At 50.3% G+C, this 16,099-nt stretch overlaps 1 protein-coding gene across 7 annotated transcripts in view; it reads right to left on the bottom strand.

Annotated features, from left to right (window-relative positions):
- The window catches only part of DNAJC10 (DnaJ heat shock protein family (Hsp40) member C10), a 334,589-nt gene that overhangs the window by 216,331 nt on the left and 102,159 nt on the right, over positions 1–16,099 (bottom strand). For all 7 annotated transcript variants that reach the window (XR_003857398.1, XM_029605932.1, XM_029605933.1 and 4 more), the window contains 2 exons: positions 13,145–13,279; positions 12,712–12,801 (listed from right to left, as the gene is read on the bottom strand). Coding sequence is in view for 6 of the 7 variants with exons in the window: in XM_029605932.1 (XP_029461792.1) it covers positions 12,712–12,801; positions 13,145–13,279 (225 nt within the window). In the remaining variant the exon portion in view is untranslated. The remainder of the gene's footprint in view (positions 1–12,711; positions 12,802–13,144; positions 13,280–16,099) is intronic.

Genomic DNA, 16,099 nt, shown 5'->3' with positions numbered 1-16,099 from the left:
TTCCGCAGGCGACAGCATCCTGGATTCTGCCCAAGATGCCGCTTGTGCTCTGGTAGAATGAGCCTTGACTTGTAGAGGCGGAGACTTCCCAGCCTCCACGTAAGCTGCTCTGATAACTTCTTTAATCCAGCGGGCGATAGTGGGCCGAGAGGCCACTTCCCCTTGTCGTTTCCCGCTGTGCAGGACGAACAGATGGTCCGTCCTTCGTACTTCTTGTGTCATTTCCAGATATCTGGGCAGCAGTCTGCCTATGTCGAGATGGCGTAGTAAACGCCCTTCTTCAGATTTCTTCAAACCCGCTGTGGTAGGCAAGGATATAGTTTGGTTAAGGTGAAATTGTGAGACCACTTTAGGTAAAAAGGAGGGAACCGTGCGAAGATGGATAGCCTCTGGAGTGATTCTGAGAAAGGGATCCCGGCAGGACAGTGCTTGTAGCTCTGAGACGCGGCGTGCTGAACAGACCGCCAATAAGAACACCATCTTCAAGGTTAGAGAATGGAGAGACAGGCCCCGAAGGGGTCTGAAGGTGGATCCCGCGAGGAAATCCAAAACAAGGTTAAGGTTCCACAAAGGCACTGGCCACTTCAGTGGCGGACGAATGTGCTTGACTCCTTTCAGGAAGCGAGACACATCTGGATGCGTGGCAATGGTTTTGCCATCCCTCCTGGGACCATAGCAAGACAGTGCAGCCACCTGGACTTTGATGGAGCTGAGGGAGAGACCCTTCTGAAGCCCATCTTGCAGGAAATCCAGAACAATAGGGATCGTGGTCGCATGTGGATTGGTGCCATGAGTGTCGCACCATGCTTCAAATATTCTCCAGATCCTTACATAGGTGAGGGAAGTGGAAAACTTGCGTGCTCGGAGGAGTGTATCTATCACGGGCTCCGAGTAACCTCTTTTCTTCAGTCTAGCCCTCTCAATGGCCAGACCGTAAGAGAGAATTGAGCTGGATCCTCGTGGAGGATGGGACCTTGACGTAGAAGGTCCCGGAGAGGAGGCAGGGGAAGGGGCTCCCCTGCCAGTAGTCTTCTCATGTCCGCGTAACAGGGTCTTCTTGGCCAGTCTGGTACCACTAGAAGAACTAGGCCCCGGTGTTTCTGAATCTTGTGGATGATGGCGCCCAGCAGAGGCCACGGAGGAAAGGCGTATAGCAGAGTCCCTGGAGGCCATGGCTGAACCAGGGCATCGATTCCGTGTGAGAACGGGTCGCACTTGCGGCTGAAGTATCTGGGTACTTGAGCATTGGACTTGTCCGCCAGTAAATCCATGTCCGGAATCCCCCAGTGATCCACCATCATCTGGAAGGCTGTGGGTGACAGCTGCCACTCTCCCGGATTTAGGCTCTCTCAGCTGAGGAAGTCTGCCGTGGTGTTGTCCTTCCCAGCAATGTGGACGGCGATGTCCTGAAGATTCGCCTCTGCCCAAGCCATCAGTGGGGCGATCTCCAGAGATACTTGTCGGCTTCTGGTTCCGCCCTGACGGTTGATGTATGCCACCGTGGTGGCGTTGTCTGACATCACTCTGACTGCTCTGTTCTTCAGTCTGTGAGCAAATCGAAGGCATGCCAATCGGACTGCCCGAGCCTCTAGACAGTTGATGTTCCACGCTGACTCCTCTCTGTTCCACCGCCCTTGTACGGTAGGTTCTTCGCAGTATGCACCCCAGCCGCTCAGGCTGGCATCTGTGGTGAGCAGAGTCCACGTGGGGGAGGACATCTTCGACCCCCTGCTCATGTGGTTGGACTGCAACCACCACCGTAACTGGGTCCGCACTGGCAGGCAGAGGCAGGTGCGTGGAATAGTTCCGTAGATGGGGGCTCCAGCGAGAGAGCAGGGAGTGTTGTAGAGGTCTCATATGGGCCCTTGCCCAAGGTACCACCTCCAGGGTGGATGCCATGAGACCGAGAACCTGCAGATAATCCCAAGCTATGGGCCGACTGGCTCCCATCAAGTACTGGATACGCGTCTGGAGTTTTAACCTTCTCTTGGTAGTGAGACTGACTGTGTCTGCCTGGGTGTCGAACTGTACTCCCAGGTATTCCAGCCCAAGCTTTCCAGAAGGGCGATCACTCTGTCGGTTGCCCGATGGCTCTCCTCTCGTGATTTCGCCCTGATCAGCCAGTCGTCTAGGTAGGGATGGACCAGGATTCCTTCCCATCTGAGTGCCGCCGCTACCACTACAACCACCTTGGTGAAGGTCCGTGGCGACGTGGCCAACCCGAAGGGCAGAGCCCGGAATTGGAAGTGGCGGCCTAGAACCTTGAAGCGTAGGTAGCACTGAAGATCTGGATATGCAGGTAGGCTTCCGACAAGTCTAAGGCCGTGAGGAATTCTCCTGGCTGTACTGCGGTCTTGACGGAGCGCAGAGTTTCCATGCGAAACCTCGGGACCCTTAAGTATCGATTGACTGACTTGAGGTCCAGTACGGGCCGAAAGGTGCTCCCTTTCTTGGGTACCATGAAATAAATGGAATAGTGTCCAGAATTCACTTCCCAGGCAGGTACTGGGATGATGGTTTTCAAGGACAGGAGCCTCGCCAGGGTATCTTCCAATGCTGCCTTCTTGTGTATGGGACATGAAGATTCCACAAACTTGTCCGGAGGGAGATGATGAAAGTCCAGATAATATCCCTCTCGGATAATGGCGAGGACCCACTGGTCCGACGTGATCTCGACCCATCTGGGGTAGAAGAGGGTTAACCTGCCCCCTATGGCTCCGTCCCCCAGATGAATCGGCGGATTCTCATTGTGAGGCGCGGCCGGGACCTGAGCCCGGGCCTGCTCCTCTCTTGCGCTGCTTGGTCCGAAAGGACTGATTCCTGGCCTGAGGACGCGGCGCCTGGTAGAGACTCCTGTAGGGAATGAAGCGCTGTGAGCTCCTGCTCCTGGAGGGCCTTGGAAATACGCGCTGGTTCCTTCTGAACCGATCTTCCGGCAGTCGAGGTACTGGCGAGGCGCCCCATGTGCTGGCCAGTCTATCAAGGTCGCTACCGAACAGGAAAGAGCCTTTAAAGGGAAATCTGGTGAGGCGTGACTTTGAAGGAGCATCAGCTGACCATTTCCGGATCCAGAGCTGCTTCCTGGCGGCTACAGAGGATGAGATCCCCTTGGCTGTTGTCCGGACTAGGTCTGATGCGGCATCCGTAAGGAACGAGAGAGCTGACTCCATGTCTGCTGCTGGAGCATTGTTCCTGACATGTGACAAACAGGAACGCGTCACCACTGTGCAGCAGGCTGCGATCCGCAAAGATAGAGCTGCCACCTCAAAAGTCTGTTTCAGAATGGCGTCCAATCGCCGGTCATGAGGCTCCTTGAGGGCCGCCCCCCCTTCAACTGGAATGGTAGTGCGCTTGACCACAGCGCTAATCAAGGCGTCCACCTGAGGGTACACCAGCAGCTCCTGGATAGCTGGTGCCAGGGGGTACATGCCTGTCAGGGCCCGACCCCCTTTGAATGAGGCCGCTGGTGCAGCCCATTCTAAATCTATCAATTGTTGTGCCGCTTGCAAGAATGGAAAATGGCGGGCTGTAGGACGAAGACCTTCCAGCAGGGGGTTCTGCGCTGAGGGTACCGAAGCACTGGGACCCGTAATATCCAACTCCGCCAGGCACTGAGACACCAGGTCGGAGAGATCCTCTTTAGGGAAGAACCGCCTCATGGTTCTATATGGCTCAATCCCTGAGGGAAGTTCCCCCTCGTCCGGGAGTTCGGATTCGTCCGGTGAAACATCCGGGTCCGACGGGTCCGGACTGTCTGGAGGCGGAAGGTCCGGCACACGATAAGGGCGTGAAGGTCCCGGAACAGGATCCGCTGGAGCCGTAACCGCAGCGGCAGCCGCAGCCGGACCAGCAGAAACAGCAGGGCCTGGACGGGAAGCCGTTTGCATCTGTACAAAAGCATGAATCCCCTTAAAGAGATCCACCCAGGAAATGGAGGCGGTCTCTAATCGCCGGGGTACAAGATCCCCCGGGATTCCAGGTTGGTCGAGACAGCCCGCTAAATCCGGGGTAGCCCCTGGGGAACTGTCAGCGAATCGTGGCTGAGACTGGTCCTGACCAGAGGCTCCCACGGCCTCCTCACATTGGGCACATAGAGAATCCGGCTCTTCGCTGTGTGTGGCTCTAAGCTGGCATGCAGAGCAGAGGCCGAGGGCTTTAATGCCTGAGGCAATAGGTGCCCCTGCTGAAGCCGCTGAGGCATTCTGTTCCATTGAAAAATATGCGCTTAATAATAAGCAGCAGCAATCTACGCTTAATGAAACAGGCGCTCAATTACAGCAATATACGCTGTAATACAACAGGCGCTCAATAATATGCGGCAGCAATATACGCTGTAATACAATAGGCGCTCAATAATATGCGGCAGCAATATACGCTTTAATACAACAGGCGCTCAATAATATGCGGCAGCAATATACGCTTAATACAACAGGCGCTTAATAATATGCAGCAGCAATATACGCTTAATACCACAGGCGCTTAATAATATGCGGCAGTAATATATGCTCAATGATATACAATATGCTCTCAGCAATATGCGGCTTAGTCATAGACCTGCGCCTATCACGGGCGCTCAATACCTGAGTAAGGCCAACAAAATGGCGCCCTTCCACGGCGTGCTGCCCACAGGCCACGCCGCCGATCCTCGTTCCACAGAGACCAAAGAGTAAGAGATGTACGCCTTACCTGATCCTCTGCGCTTCCCGGCTGGAACCCGTGTAGTCTCCGGCTGCGGGGGGAGAGGGCAAGTACCTTCACCGCCTTGCTTTGAGGAAATGCACCCGCTGCCTCGTCCACGCCGGGACCGAGGCGCCTCGAATGCCTCACCCGAACCTCGCCCGGGGGCTACATCCCTGCCGCGATTCGGCCACCGGACCGAGGACTTAAACCTTCAGGGGATCACGGAAATCACCCTGGGAAACTCAACTGGGGGAGGGACCTTAGGGTATCACCGCAGGAGTGCGGGGCTCGATGGTTGCTGTAGAAGTTTTAGTAAAAAGAAAGTAGATTTGGAAAACACGCTCAGCGAGCGTGCAGGCTCTCCAAACTGCTTTGGAGACGGAAATTACTAAGTTGCTACGCTTCCTGTGGGGGTATATATACACCCGTGCTGACGTCAGATCCGTCTCCAACTGCTAGCACGAGCATACTATACCCATTCGTTCTGAGTCCATCTGGCTACACGACAGGAAATGGTGGTTTCACAAGCCGACTAAAACCAGATTGAGGTCCCAAGAAGTTGGGACCTCAATCTGGTTGAGGTCCCAATTTGGACGCAGTGGAGGCTTGAGGTGAAGCAAGCCTTTCAGGAAACGTGTTACGAGCGTACCGAAATAGGAACATCCCCGACACCGTTATGAAAGGCGGCCACCGCACTGACATGCATTCTGATAGAGGAAGTTTTTAGACCTGATTCTGACAAGTGCCAGAGATAGTCAAGAAACTTCGTGGTGGAACAGGTAAAGGGATCAAGGAATTGAGAAGAATACCATGACTTAAACCTGTCCCATTTCTAGACAGACGTAAGACTTTCTCGTGGAAGGCTTCCGTGAAGCAATCAGGACACAGGAAACCGGCTCCGAAAGGTTAAGTGGCTGAAGAATTAACCTTTCAACATCCAGGCCATCAGGGACAAAGCTTGAAGATTGGGGTGGCGTAGGCACCCGCCGTTCTGAGTGATCAGAAGCAGGAACCTAAGGGAATGTGCCTGCGAATGGAGAGATCCTGAAGTATTGGACACCACACTTGGCGAGGCCAGTGAGGTGCTGTCAAGATCATGCGTCCCTTGTCCTGACGTAACTTCACGAGAGTCTTCGAGAGAAGTGGAAGTGGAGGGAATGCATACAAGAGACCGGTTGCCCATGAGAGGGAGAACGCATCTCTTGGCTGTGAGTGTTGTCTGCGAGTGAGAGAGCAAAAGTTCTCCACCTTGCGGTTTTGAGGTGACGCAAAGAGGTCTATGCGAGGATGACCTCCACGTTGGAATATTGCATCCACTACTGAGGGGTTGAGGGACCACTCGTGTGGATGGAAAGCGCGACTTAGGTTGTCCGCCAACACATTGTCCACTCCCGGCAAATAGGTGGCCCTGAAGTACATCGAGTGGGAGAGGGCCTCTGCCCATATTTGTGCAACTTCCCGACACAGTAGGAAGGAACCCATTCCTCCCTGTTTGTTGATTTACCACATGGCCACCTGGTTGTCCGTCTGAATCAGGATGACCTGATTGGAAAGGCGATCCTGAAATACCCTGAGAGCATATCTGATTGCTCGAAGCTCCAGGAAATTGATTTGGTGTTTGGCTTCCTCTGGAGACCAAGTTCCTTGTGTTTGCAATCGGCCACATGTGCTCCCCAGCCGAGGTTGGAAGCATCGGTGGTGAGCCTGGAAGGGCAGGCCTTGGAGGAGATTGATCTGATTTTTCCACTAGGCTAGAGACTGACGGAGTGAGTTGGTGATGTGGACAGTGGTTGGACGGACTGAGTCCATTGTGACCTTAGCGTTCACTGCATGACTCTCATGGCCAAGTGGGCCATTGGGATAACCTGTACTGAGGATGCCATGTGTCCCAGTAGGATGAGGAAGTGGTGTGCAGTCGTGTGTTGCTGAGACTGTAGCTGGTGTGCGAGGGAAATGAGAGTGAGAGTTCGCTGTCGAGGCAGAAATGCCTTTGCCTGCAAGGTGTCCAAGTCTGCCCCTATGAATGATAAAGTTTGAGATGGGACTAAGCAGGAGTTTGCATAGTTGACGAGAAATCCTAGTGAAATCAGAGTGTGTAAAGTAAGATGTAGGGACGACAGAGCAGCTTGCTGAGTGGGAGCCCTGATTAACCAATCGTCTAGATAGGGATAGACGTGAACACCTTGAGTCCTGAAGAAGGCTGCTACTACTACGAGGCACTTGGTGAAGACTCGTGGTGCAGATGCCAGGCCGAATGGGAGCACTCCGTATTGATAGTGCTTGGGGCCTACTAGAAATCTCAGGAACCTGCGATGAGATGGATTTATCGTAATGTGCGTGTACACATCTTGGAGATCGAGAGAGCAGAGCCAAGTCTCCTCTTTGTAGAAGAGGAAGGAGGGAACCCAAGGTTACCATCTTGAACTTTTCTCGTTGGAGGTATTTATTGAGGGCACGTAGGTCTAGAATTGGATGAACGCCTCCCGATTTTTTGGGGATTAGAAAGTACCGGGAATAGAATCCTAGGCCTTGTTGAGAGTAAGGTACTGGGTCTATTGCTCTGGACTGGAGGAGGAGGGAGATCTGCTCCAGGAGTAGTGAGTGGTTGGATGTTCACGCCAGTAGAGGTGAGGAGTCCGGTGGAATGGAGAGAAAGTTCAGGCGATAATCTTGAGAGATTATGGTAAGGACCCACTGGTCTGAGGTGATTGTGTGCCATCTGTTGTTGAAATGGCACAATCGACCTCCCACTGGTATGTGAGGCAGTGGAAACTGGCTGCTGCTCTCTATGCAGGAGTCAGAAACTGGAAGCAGGGCCTGGCTGACGAAACTGGGCCTTTTGGAAAGGTCTCGTGGAACGAGTCCTAGACTGTGGTGGATAAGACTTCTTTGGACGGAAGAATGACTTTTTAGTATCCTTTCTGAAAGGCTGTTTGGAGGAATATTCAGAGAGCATCAGAGAGAGAGCTGGTGAAGGGTCTCATGATGGTCCTTGAGTTCTGCCACCGTCCGTTGAATCTGTTCCCCAAACAGATTGTCTCCTATGCAGGGCAGATCAGATAATCTGTCTTGTACTTCAGGGCGCAAGTCCAAAGACTTAAGCCAGGCCCATCTTCTTGCCGAAATAAAAGTTGCAGATATCTTAGACACCGCTTCTAGGGTATCATAAGAGGATCTTATTTCATGCTTCCCTGCCTCGAAACCCTTGTGTACCAGGATTAGAAGCTGTTCCTGGAATTGCTGAGGCAGGGACTCTGCAAAGTCCTGTATCTGCTTGAATAAGACCCTGTTGTACCTGGTCATGTACAGTTGGTAAGAGGCGATCCGAGAGATAATTCCCTGGAAGACACGCTGGCCAATGGCATCCAGGAATTTCTGTTCCTTACCTGGGGGAAAGGAAGAGTGGGATTTTGATCTTTTTGCCCTTTTTTGGGCAGATTCTACCACCACAGATTGGTGATCCAGCTGAGGTTTCTAGAAACCTGGGGCTGACTGGACCAAATAAGTGGTATCAGCTTTTCTGTTGACTGGAGCAACAGAAACAGGATGTTCCCAGTTCTTTTTGAGAAGATCCAAAAGAACCTGGTGAATAGGGATGGAGGTTATTTCCTCGGGAGCATCCAGGAATTGTAACAGCTCCATCATTTGTTGCCTGTCATCTTGTTCAGTCTGCAATTGGAAGGGAACTAATTCAGACATTTCCTTCACAAAATTTATGAAGGATAGGTCCTCTGGAGGAGAACGCTTCCTACTTTCAGTAGGAGAAGGCGGCAATGGCAAGTCATCGGTGTCTTGAGTAGAATTGTCGGTCCATGTGTCATAGGGATCAGGACCTGCCCCTCTAGGAGCCTGAGAAGGACGGGATGATGTTATTCCTGAAGGTCCCGGTCTAGGCTCTGAAGGCATCGAGGGAAGTACTGGAGGCACCGATGAAGGCATGGACGGCATCGATGGATGGATCGGTGGCGCTGATGGGCGCATTGGCATCGATGGTTGAGGCATCGGAAGAACTCCCGATGGAGGAATGCGGAATGGTGTTTCCCCTCCCGATGACAGGGTAAGCGGGGAAGGCACCGGAGCCATTGGTGACCCAGGATCTATAGATGGAAAAGTGGCTATGAGCGCTTCCATCTTCGATAGCAGCAGTGCTAGTGCTGCCAGAATCTGATCGATGGTCGGTTCCACAATCGGCACCGGTTTCGGAGTAACTTGAAGTCTGTGCATCGCCTTGTCGATGGCCTCCTGAACCATCCGGTCCAGTTCTTCACGGAGACCTGGAGCAAGCAGCCCCGGCTCCGGAAGGAAAGAAGGCAGAGGCATAGCCTGAGGGACCACCATTAAAGGCGGAGTCGCGGCTCCCAATACCCATCCGGGTGAGGGTTGCTTCAGTGACCTGGTCACAGAAAGGGTCGGTGCCTTTTCTGGACGGGGTTTCTTCGATGGCAGCTCGAACGATGGCGAGGTCAAAGATTTTCCTTCCTCGATGGTCCGTGACTTGCGGTGTCGATGCCGATGTTTCTCTCTACGAGCCCCTTGGTCCTGAGGGGGAGTAGAGGTAGTTGAAGGCCGAGAAGTCATCTACGCCGGACGGTCACCGGCCGGTGGCCGATACTGGTGCGAAGTGGACGGTGCTGGTTCAGACGACGTCGATGCAATAGACGGCGTCGGAGTTTGAGAACGGAAGAGAAGTTCCATTTTCTCCATTCTGGCCTTGCGACCTTTTGGTGTCATTAAGGCATATTTGGTGCAAGTCAGGACATCATGCTCACATCATGCTCGCACCCGAGACACATTACACAGACTTTATGTGGGTCTGTAATGGACATGGTACGAGTACAGTCCGGGCACCGACAAAACCCCGATGCCATGGCCTTTGAAAAATTTAGCCGCGGTACAGTCGACGGCCAGCAGGCCGCGAGGGCCAAACTCACTGGGAATCGATCGAAACTGGGCAAAAAACTTACCGGAGTACCGTGGAATAAAAAATTTGAAGGAGGGACCCCTGTGGGGTATGAAAGTTTTTAGTAATTCCATGAGGAAAATTCCTGTCAGGAATCTCTGTGGAGCTCCTTAACCGCGTGGCTACTGCTGCGTGGAAAAAAGGAGACTGAAGGGGGACCCCTGCTGGCTGCAGGTTTAGTGCCATGCTGGGCATGCCCAGTAGGTGCCAGTCAAAGTTCTAGAAACTTTGACAAAAGTGTTCCGTGATTGGGCTCCATGCTGTGATGTCACCCATATGTGAGGACTACCATCCTGCTTGTCCTGTGAGAAAAGGGTTTTCTGTAAGAGGAGTAGTAACGCTTCACGCCTGGCTGGTCTACTGGAGATGTAAGCGAAGATACTGCAACATTCTGCTCCTTAAGCTGTGAGACTGTTTCACACAATTTGTCTCTGTACAGATTATCTCCTTTGCATGGGAGGTCTGCCAACCTCTTGTGCACATCCTTCCTTATGGCGTTGGCTCTCAGCCAAGCTATCCGCTGGGCTGCAATGGATGCCATTGATCTACAGGCAGCGACCTCATATTCTTCATAGATGGTTCAGAGAAGGTGTCTTAATCCCTCCTCGAGGTCGATCATAGTCTGTCTTTGATGGTTGTCCCCAGTAGCTTGCTTCTCACCACCCTTAAGTGACTGAAGGCATAGAACTCACAGAGAAATTGAGTTACTTGGATATGGTGTTGTTGAATCCTGGCTGTCAGCATGGACCCGAAACACCTTCTTGCCGAAGTCATCTAAGTAATGGCTATCTTTGCCCAGAGAGGTATTGGAATAAAGCCTGGATTTCCTGGCTCTCTTCATGGCCGATTAGACCACCACCGATGCATGGGACAGTTGCACTGGGCCATAGTGGACTGACTTTCGCATCCGGAACTTCAATTTATATTTCGGGGAGGTGGTGGACGCCGAAAAGGGTGACTCACACCTTGTCCATAACCTTATCCAGGAATGATTGGGAAGGCAAAGTCGTTTCTGCTGGATCAAAGATTTTCAACAATCCATGGACCTCAGCCCTGGGATCTGGTAACCACTTAGTTTCCAGGTGCAAGAGCGACCCCACCTTCTCAAATTTAGAGTATAATAGATCCTTCGGGGAGGGGGGGGGATCCAAGAGAACCCCTGAGGAGGAGCATGGAGAGGGGGGAGAGTTGTAATCGAAATCCCGGTCAGGGTCAGAAGCTTGTGGACTCCATGTTACATTCATATCCTCCATTCCTGGCAGGTTTTCCAGTGGGGAGAAAGGAGGGGAGTGTACCGAATCCTCTGGCGAAGGACTCAAAGGGGAGTATGGAATTTTGGCAGACACCACGAAATCAAAAATGGTCTGCAGGAGTTCCGTTATCTGAGACATGGTTTATGTAGCTGCCCCCTTCAGCCCTTGGGCAGCAGGTGTAGATGTCATGCTTCTCTTGGCCGGTGGAGAGTGGACGGATTAATGTGGCTAGTTCAGGTCACGATCTCGCCTCAAGGGGTTAGGCAAATCTGTTGGCCTAGAGCTGCTTGGCTTTCTGCGGTCTCTGCTCGGGGTAGAGATAGAAAAGCATCCTGAAAGTTGTGGAGCCTCACTTTCTGAATCCCCTGAAGTTTCCATTTCGGAAGGGAGGAAAGGTGGATCCCGTGAATGGAGGGGGCTTTACTCGGTCGCAGCATGGGAGGGGCGATGCTTGTGTGTCGGTGATACCAGCGCAATGTAGTGGGTTTTGCGCTTAGCCTTTCTAGTGTGCTGTGATGCGGTGACTGGCATTGTATGCGATGGCTGTTGCGAAGTTCCACCCGACGCCGGTTGCGTCGGCCTACTGTCGACAGTATTCGTCTGCCGCTTGGAAAGAGTCAATCGAGGCTCCATTTCAGGCAGCAGACTACACTTATGCCTGTGCTTCAAGATCAGCGTCGCGGCCTTGTGCCATTTGGCCTTTTCCTTGACGCAGGTGAGGACCGAGCCCCCTCCTTCGGGGTTGGGTGAGGGAGGTCATTCCTGGCTTTAACTCTGGCTTCCCTTCTAGCCATGGAGGAGAGCTGAATAGAGGATGAACGTTTTCTCGTTTCGTGGTGTTTGGGCCCTCGTGCCGGGGAGAACTGAGTGGACTGCTGGGAAGGGGTATAGCAGCAATCTATTCCTCCTCCCAAAGTCGGGCTACTTTTGCAGCCCTCTGCTGCTGGGCCCGAGGAGACATCAGACCGCAATCTGCGCAGGATGTCTGGTTGTGCTCAAGCCCCAAGCACAAATAGTAGTGATTATGTCCATCCGTGATGGACATAATCTTGCCACATTGGCAAAATTTAAATCCCGGAGTTCCGAGGCCCATAATAGCACTGAAAAATGCTGTTTTGGGGATCACCAGAGTGAAAAAAAACAAAAAACCCAAGGAGGAAGAAAAAAAAAGTCAGAGAAGATGAACCCGCGCCTGTTGCTGCGCAGGAAAGGCAAAAACTGAAGCACAGAGGGCAGTCATGCACGTCTCGAGTCGCCAGGGGGCACTCCCAGACAGCATGGCTAATTCAGCCTGCTTATCTGTGGGGGAAAAAGGGTTGTTACTGTTGAGTGCTGGCAGTTTGTGCTGTTTTTGTTTGAGAAATTTACTAAGTTGTAATTGCAATTCAGTTTGTTCATGGCTGGAGGAAAAGCTCACACCCAACACTTGTTACAATAGACCTAATACTATGTGGGTTCCAACTTTTTTTTTTCTATTTTCTGGTTGGAACCACAGCAGTACATGTAAAAATAATATAAATGTTATTGTACACAATATTTTCACTCCAGAAAATTGTACTGTAAAGTCCTTTTTCATGTAAAATCTATTATAAATACTTAATTTTAAATTGTGTGTGGAGAGGGCACACAAAGCTGTAAGCTTTGCCTAGGACACTTTGCATCCTTGCACTGGCCCTGGGGCAGTCTAGATTGGTCAATTGGATTTTATCTGCCATCATGTATTATGCTACCTTGGCCACTGCAACTTGCATGCACTGTAAGCTAAAATCTCAGAAAGTTACCAAGATGGAGCTATGATGATGATCTCCATAACTTTACCTTTAATGATGCATCAGAGAGTATTTCTAAATCTGGAAGATATTTCATTACTTCTAGATAAATCTCCTTGGACTCCAAGGTCTTAAGAAACTAAAAAAAAAAGAAAGTTACACAAATATCTTTAAAAAAATCCATATGGTGTATATTATATTATAATCTGATAAATTAGATAGAGAATTAATCTTATGTAGCCTATCGCCCTGGATGCTGCAGTGCACAAAAGAACTTACCTTGCACATTCTAGATTAAAACTACATTAAATTTCCTAAATGGACTGCAAAAAGTTACTAATACAACTATATAAGTTAAACAAATTAAACGGGATGAGATCAATTCATCTCCGTCCGTGCTACTTCAGTCACCCTGGAGTAGACACCATCTTTATTAGCCGAGGATTCATACATACACAATGGACTCTCAAAGTAATACATACCACAGCATCCCCTTTCTCATTCTTTAGGGTGGCTCCAGGTGGAAAGAATACTGTAGTACTTGAGGTGATGTCTAAATTGTTACAGAGGTCACCTTGGGTCATACAGTCCATCCAGCCAACTTTAACAAGACCTTCCTATACCAAAAAGGACAATTATGAGAAACTGGAAGGCTGGATAAGCTATGAAACTTGAGAAAAAAATTTAGAAACATGCAGCTGATATTAAAAAAAAATGTATCTGAATAACTTGAGTAATCCAGATAAATCCTGTTGGATGAATATTGGGGCCAATTATCCAGCTAAATTTTACCCGAATAAGTCATTATATGGGTAAATTTTAGCGAGATAATTTAGAGGTATTTCAGGGGCTTTCCGGGAAGTGCATGAATTAGCAGGATAACTTACACAGCTATCCAAATAATTATTTGCCTAGCTCTAATACCTTGAGGAGCAGGGATACATTTATCTAGGATCACTAAGTTTATGCAACAGTATTCAAACAATATAGCTGTATAAGTTCCAATGGATTAAAAAAAAAAAAAAAAAGTTTAGGTCAGGTTGGTGGCCAGAGCCCTCTCCACTCTTCCTCATTCAGCAGCTCCATGTCCGTCCCCCCACCCCCCCACCCGAAATCTTTTCAAAACGTGGCAGACAGAGGTCTGAAGTGGCAGGCCAGCCCCTGCCTCCCCTCCCCCTCAGTGATTCAAATTGTCATTAAATATGAGTGCAATCTCCCTTTAAGCCAAATCCTAAACCCTCCCACCCCTGCTTGCATCTCCTAAATGGCCCTAGCTGCCAGAGCTGTGATACAAGATTCCTGCTCTTAGTGTTATCATGAGTTGCCTTGAAAGCAACACCAGTGGCATAAGCTGTCAAGGCAATGCATGACACCACTTGTACTGCAGCCCTGACAGTACAAGAAAATTGGTTCTTACCTGCTAATTTTCATTCCTGTAGTACCACAGATCAGTCCAGACTCCTGGGTTTTGCCTCCGTTCTAGCAGATGGAGACCGAGAAAGTTTTGCAGGCACTTCCTCTTAACCCAGTGTGCCACCTGCATCTCCTCAGTATTAAATTACTACTCAAGCATAAAACACTAACAAAACGATCAACCAATTAACTTTACTATATCCCCTGGAACAAGCAGAGGCAAGGAATATCGCTAGTAATTTTATAACCCTTCATGAAAGGACTAATGGGAAACCTGTGCCATTCTTCAGAATTAATCAAAACTATTAAAGAGGACAGAATGAGCTGACTCTCTAAAACCCCCTCTTGACTTCTGGGCAGGACTCTGGACTGATCTGTGGTACTACAGGAACGAAAATTAGCAGTAAGAACCAATTTTCCTTTCCTGTATGTACCCAGATCAGTCCAGACTCCTGGGATGTACCAAAGCTTCCCTAACCAGGGTATGACTGAGTCCCGCTCTAAGAGCACTTTCACCAAAATTGTCAATGTCCGGGGCCTGGATGTCCAATCAGTAGTGTCTGGCAAAGTTATGTAAAGACTTCCAAGTAGCCACCTTACGAATCTCTTGCGGCAAAACTAATTGGCATGCTGCCCAGGAGACCACCTGGGAATGGGAAGAATGAGCCTTTAACCCCTCTGGGATAGAACGACTGCGACAGATGTGGCACCAATAGCCTCCTTCAACCAAAGTGCAATTGTGGCCTTCAATACCTTTTGACCTTTTTTTGCACCACTTCATAGCATGAAAAGGAGATCCAATAGTCTGAAACTGTTAGTGACCTCTAGATACCGCAACAATGCCCTCCTGATATCCATCTCAATTCCTTGGTATGAGGCATCTCTCTAGATTTGGAAAGGCCGGAAGCTCCACTGCCTGACTTAAGTGAAAAGCTGAAACTATCTTCGGCAGAAAGGACGGAACAGTCCTTAGGGAAACTCATTAATCCAAAATCCGAAGAAGGGTTCCCTACATGACAGGGCTTGAAGTTCAGACACCCTTCTGGCCGAATGAATGGCAAACAAGAAAATCACCTTCAGAGTCAAATCTTTCATGGTGGCTCTCTTAAGAGGCTCAAACAGAGCTTCACGCATGCCCTGGAGGACCAATTTCAGGTTCCAGGAAGGACAAACCTTACATACAGGGGGGTGCAAATGCTTCACTCTGTGGAGAAAACGTACCACATCCGGCTGCGCCACCAGAGTTGCTCCATATACCTTGTCCTGCAAGCAGACAAGGCTGACACCTGCACTCTGAAGGAACTAAAGGACAAACCTTTTGTTAGGCCTTTCTGTAAAAAAGACAGAATCTGTGCCACTGAAACTGGCTGAAGATTGACCCCCTGATACATAAACCAAGACTCAAGAGTTTCCAAACCCGGACATACACCAAGGAAGTAGGGGGTCTTATGAACTCACAGCAGAGTAGAAATAACATCCTCCGGATATCCCTTCTTCCTTAATTGCCTCCTTTCAAAAGCCAAGCCACTAAAGAAAAGCAATCTGCTTGATCTGAAAATATAGGGCCTTGTCGTAGAAGATTCTGTATATGGTTTCAGGGGACTGTTCACTACTAGACTGACCAGATCCACAAACCAAGGTCTTTGTGGCCACTCCGGAACCACCTTCCCTGGGTGGACGTCTATGCTTCTTAAACCTTGCCAACCAGAGGCCAGGGAGGAAACACGTAAATCAGAAAATTGTACGGCCAAGGGAGCACTACGGCATCAACCCCTGAAGCTCTGTGTTCTCTTCTACGACTGAAGAAACGCGGCACCTTAATGTTCCTTGGGATTGCCATCAGGTCAATATGAGGCATGCCCCACCTGCGAGAAATGAGGGTCATTGCTTCCGCTGAAAGCTCCCATTCTCCTGGATCCAGCTGTTGATGGCTAAGAAAATACGCTTCCACATTGTCAGACCCCGCTATGTGCGATGCAGCTATCAAGGCCAGATGCTGCTCCGCCCAGGACATCAGCATTTCC

Source organism: Rhinatrema bivittatum, chromosome 6 (assembly GCF_901001135.1).
Source record: "Rhinatrema bivittatum chromosome 6, aRhiBiv1.1, whole genome shotgun sequence".
Classification (NCBI taxonomy): domain Eukaryota; kingdom Metazoa; phylum Chordata; class Amphibia; order Gymnophiona; family Rhinatrematidae; genus Rhinatrema; species Rhinatrema bivittatum.
The sequence above is the reverse complement of the archived record's forward strand: the minus strand, read 5'-3'. Positions and strand labels throughout refer to the sequence as shown.